Here is a 4,800-nt window from a genome sequence, read left to right on the forward strand (position 1 = left end):
TAGAATTCCTCCAAAAGTAGAACCAATCACATGCATTAGATCTTTCTCCTCGCATTCTAGAGGACAGGATCCAACTCTTAGCCAAAACAGAGAGGAGATTAATTTTATTTTACTTCTTTCTGTCGCCTCTTTCAACCTATCAAATATAATTAATTGTCTTCTGAAAAACCACGGTCTGCCATCCATAATCATATCTAAATCATCCTATTCCTCGAATGAGATCTAAAACAAATTCTGTTCGGCCTCATAAATTTCGAATTTTCTTCTTGTTTTCCATATGCTTCTGAGTTGCGCACATAAACTGTCTGGATTATAAGACTTTTTTGTCCACACCGAACATAATAACAAAAATTGACTCCTTAGTGTAACCAATGAGCTCTTAACTATCAATTGAATTAATTCGTCTGTTAGAAGAGAGATCTCTTCTCCTGCTATAATGAGAAAAAGAAAATAGATCACTGCCTCACTCCACTCCAACCACAGCCGCACCTGTTTCTTTGGAGAACTAAAAGAAAGCACTTTTGACTTACATTTCAAATATGAATTATAGCCCTATTTTTTTAAAATCCACGTAGGCTCCTAATTTTGCTTTAGATTACTTAAAAGGGAAGATTTAAATGTACACGTCATTGTCGAAAAATATCATTCATATGTAGATATGGCAACTTGTGGTTTTAATTGTGATGATATTCTTCTCATGAATGTATTTTGGCTCTTTCTTCCCTTCAACACACAAATGTATGTTTATGTTTATGTTTACATTTTCATCCCTAAGTTTTAATTTATTACAAAATCATCATTCAATTTATATATATAATAATTTCAATATTTCAATATTAATTAAAGTCATATTTAAATGTTTTGAACTACACAAGTGAAATATTAATTATTAATAATAAATATTATTTTAAATTAATTAGCGTTACAATTATATACCAATTGCAATTAAAATCTATCATTATAAATAACATTAGGGAGGTCATTACTTATTAGCATTAGTAAGTTTAAAGTGTCTCAAAAATAATGGAATATTAAAATAAAAGTTTTTCAAATAGAAAATTTCAAGTCATAGTAAAATGAGAATGGTACTGGAAATAAGTAGAAGATTTTTAATCAATGATGAGGTGAAATTATAATATTCATTCATCATCCCACAAATGTTTAGTTTATTGTAATTATTATACTATTTTTAAAAAAGTTACGTTTATTCACTTTCTGTATCATTATCTAATATGAAAGCTTCACTTTCTTATTTTATACTAATTTTGGAATTAGTGTTATGATTAGATTTTTATACAAATCTTCAATTTGTTATTATTGTTTACGTTATTTGCAACTCCAAAACTATTAATTGCATCAAAAGTCTAATGTTGATAGATTGAAGAAGAAGATCAAGATACAAGATAATGACGAGAATGATGGATTGAAGTAGAAATTTAAGATAGAAAATTTAAACATAATTATAATATTATTAGTATTTATTTTTAAATCAAACTTTTAGGAAGTTGGATTTTAATTTATCTTTATTTATTTCATTGTTATTTTCTATAATACATTATATTATTAATCTCAATAATGGTTTCACTTGCAAAAATAAACCATTGGAAAATTAAAATTATATTATGACTCGTAATTTATTTTTAATTAATAATTATTTGGTTTTAAATTAGAAAAATAAAATGTAAAATGCTAAAATAGTTTTTACTACTAAAATTAAAAATTGAAATTAATATTTTAACATTAATATAATTGTGTGATTTTAATACATTAAAATTATAATTAGTTTTATCTAGTATGGATATACAAATTAAATCAAATTCTATTCTCAATTCTCAAAATATTTTTAAAATTTTTAAAATTTAATCTTTTAAGATATTTACGTAAATTTTACCTTTATTAAAACTCATAATAAGTGTTGGAAGTAATACATCTCTAATTACATTTAAACTATTCAATTTAATCAATAAGTAATATTATTTAAATTATTTAATTATTTTTTAAATCAATTTAGTAAAAATTAAAAGCATAGATCGCTATTAAATGAATTTATATTTAAATTGTTTTTAATTAAATATGTTTTAATTATGATTTTTTGACAATAATATTTAAATTGTTAAATAAGTTTCTTACTTAACTCTTAAATACCCAAAATAAATGTGAAAAATAAAATTAAATGAAAAGAAAACTCTTAATTTATATAAATAAATAAATAAATAAATAAACAAATAAATAAATAAATAAAAAGGGCATTCCTACAATTTATTAGCATTTCGTTTACCAAGGACAAAGAAAGAAGCGATTTCAGCCATTGAACAAAAAAACCAAAAACCAAAATCTTCCCTGTGCTTGCACCACATAACATTTGAAACCAATCTCATCTCACAACATATGCATGCATATATATTTAGTTCTTCTTCAAGAGCGTGGCTCTGAGTTCTGCGGGGCAGATCTCATTCACAGTGTTTTCGGGTCTATAGAATCCCGTAACAGGGTCCGGAACCCAGTTAGCCTTGTCTTTAGTTGCTGTTGCCATGTCTTCCCCTGTTTTCTTCAACACCGCAGCGTTTCTTGCTGCTTCCTTTACTCCGTTCGACGCTACTCCTTGTGATCTTGCAGCGTATCCCCGTCTAAAAAACAAAACCAAAAACCATTAAATCACTGTCGCTTTCTCACTTCTTTTATAGAACTAAAATAAAATATAAATGGGGTACCTTGAGATTGCGTTAGAGATTCCATCGACAACGAATGTAGAGAAAACCCTCACCTTCGAGAAACAGCGAGCCATTTTTCTTCTCTCTTTTTTTTTTTGTTTTTTTTTAATAATATAAGCTTAAAGAGAAAACTTCTTAAACGCTACTGCGGATATTTTGTTTTTGAGGTGGAAAAGGAGAAAGAAAATTCCGCAGCAGTGAAGAAGAAACCGTTCTCCAATTAACTCTTTCCCTCTCCCCAAAAGTTGGGTTTGTAGAAGGGGACTCCCTTCGGGGTTTATATAGAATGTTTTAACGGACCTCCTCAATAACGGACCACGCTTTTGCTGCCACTTGGCACTTCTTAATCCCGGTTTTTGCTCTTGCTTTTTTTGGTTTACGAAACTTGTGTTTTTTGTACTATGGGTTAATTTCAACTATGTCCTCGAACTATAGTTAAGGTTTTAAATTAGTCTTTAAACTTCGTTTTGATTGAGTACTCTTAGTATCAATCTTGGTCTTTCATATAACTTCATGATAAATGCTACTTTAAATCCGACATCAAACATTTAGACCAAATTATAAATATGTATACCTATCGCGTGAACATCTTAACTTGATGTATTATGAAAAGTTAACATGTTAATAAAATTTAGTAAGATTGGTTTTTTAAATGAACTAATTTTGTTCATGTAGTATATATACACGTATTTATAATTTGATCTCCAAATTTTAAATATATTTATCATCATATCTCAATTAGCATTCAACACCAAGCTAATGACTAATCTAGCAAAATGACTTGGTTGGTTCAACACTGATAGTTTGAATGTTCAGTTATAGTGTTTTAAAGTTTATGACTAATTTAAAATTTAAAGTATTGTTTTCAATAGAGGTATTTAAACCACTTTTTCAAGTCCGACCTGAAAAATGAGCTTATTTTTTTCCAAGCTCGGCCTGAATTAAGAAAAGCAAACTCAAGCCTTAGCCGACCTATCCATATTTAATTTTTAGATTAATTTTATTTAAAATTAAAATTTTAAAAATATAATACATTAAATGCAGTAAAAAAAGTTAAAATAATTTTTTAACATATTAAAATACATTTAAAAGTATTTATATTAAAAACACTACTATAAATATAATAAATATTTTATTATATTAAAACACAAATAAATATGTTATTGTATTAAATATAAATTTTAAAATTTTATATTTTGAGTGGTTATTTAGTTGGGTAAGTTTTTTAGGTTTTGAGCAATAGATTTAATTGCTATTGGATTATTTATTTAATATAATATAAATATTATTTAACATATATAATTAATATAATATTAGTTTATAAACATAATATTCGAGTTGAGCCAAAAAAAATTATTGCCCAAGGCCCGACCCATACATAAAACGGGCATTAAATTTTACCTAAGCCCATTTTTTGGGCCACATATTTAGTCCAAACCCTCCCATTTTTTGGATGAGCCTTCAGCTCTGGACAAGTGGCCTGACCCATGAGCAAGTTTAGTTGCCAACTAGTTTTAACTTAGATGAGATCAACATTATTGTCAATGTAGAAGGATGTGGGTTTGAGCACGCTAAAGTGCATTTACCTTCCTATTTAAAGGGTGAGAGGGGAGTATGGATAGCTTTAAGCATTGTATAAAAAAAATCTATAGTTTGAAATGGATTAAAAGTACTTAGGATGTAACGCACTGAATAATTTAAGTTTGCTTTTGGTGAAATTTGACACAAATGTGTATCTGTTTTAGTGGCTAAGTGTTTTGGGTGAGTGTGTGAGGTCTGGGGTTCAAGTCCCACTTTTGGCAATTTTGTTATTTGTATCCTAGCCTTATCCTTGTTGGGTAGGTTTATGTGATATTGTTTGTATGCTAGTTCGAGTGGTAAGGTGTTAGCTTGCTTTGAGGTCTTGGTTTGAATCCCTGTGTGAACGTGGATGTTAATTTTTACTCCTGTGAATGTTTCGGTGGTGTAGTAGAGGTTTGATGGAAGTGGAAGTCTGTGGTAGTAGGTCAGTTTTTAGGGGATTTTTAGTTAGTGGGATAATGGGAAGTTGGGATAATCTTTTTGATTATTTTTTTATTTTATTTTCCTT

At 28.1% G+C, this 4,800-nt stretch overlaps 1 protein-coding gene across 1 annotated transcript; it reads right to left on the minus strand.

Moving 5' to 3' along the window:
* Positions 1–2,192: 2,192 nt before the first annotated feature.
* Positions 2,193–2,989, minus strand: LOC108469445 (protein SENESCENCE-ASSOCIATED GENE 21, mitochondrial-like). The gene is made up of 2 exons (XM_017770325.2): positions 2,712–2,989; positions 2,193–2,627 (listed from the first exon to the last, which is right to left on the minus strand). The coding sequence occupies exons 1-2, from the start codon at positions 2,783–2,785 to the stop codon at positions 2,405–2,407; spliced, it is 297 nt and encodes a 98-aa protein (XP_017625814.1). The 5' UTR covers positions 2,786–2,989; the 3' UTR covers positions 2,193–2,404.
* Positions 2,990–4,800: the final 1,811 nt, after the last annotated feature.

The sequence above is a fragment of the Gossypium arboreum genome, chromosome 8 (assembly GCF_025698485.1).
Source record: "Gossypium arboreum isolate Shixiya-1 chromosome 8, ASM2569848v2, whole genome shotgun sequence".
Taxonomy (NCBI): Eukaryota; Viridiplantae; Streptophyta; class Magnoliopsida; order Malvales; family Malvaceae; genus Gossypium; species Gossypium arboreum.

Bases quoted from the DNA above. Each gene is read 5' to 3' on its own strand.
- LOC108469445 (XM_017770325.2), bottom strand. From the start codon at position 2,785: ATGGCTCGCTGTTTCTCGAAGGTGAGGGTTTTCTCTACATTCGTTGTC. The intron at 2,628-2,711 runs GTACCCCATTTA...TTTGTTTTTTAG, and splicing joins ATCTCTAACGCAATCTCAAG to ACGGGGATACGCTGCAAGAT.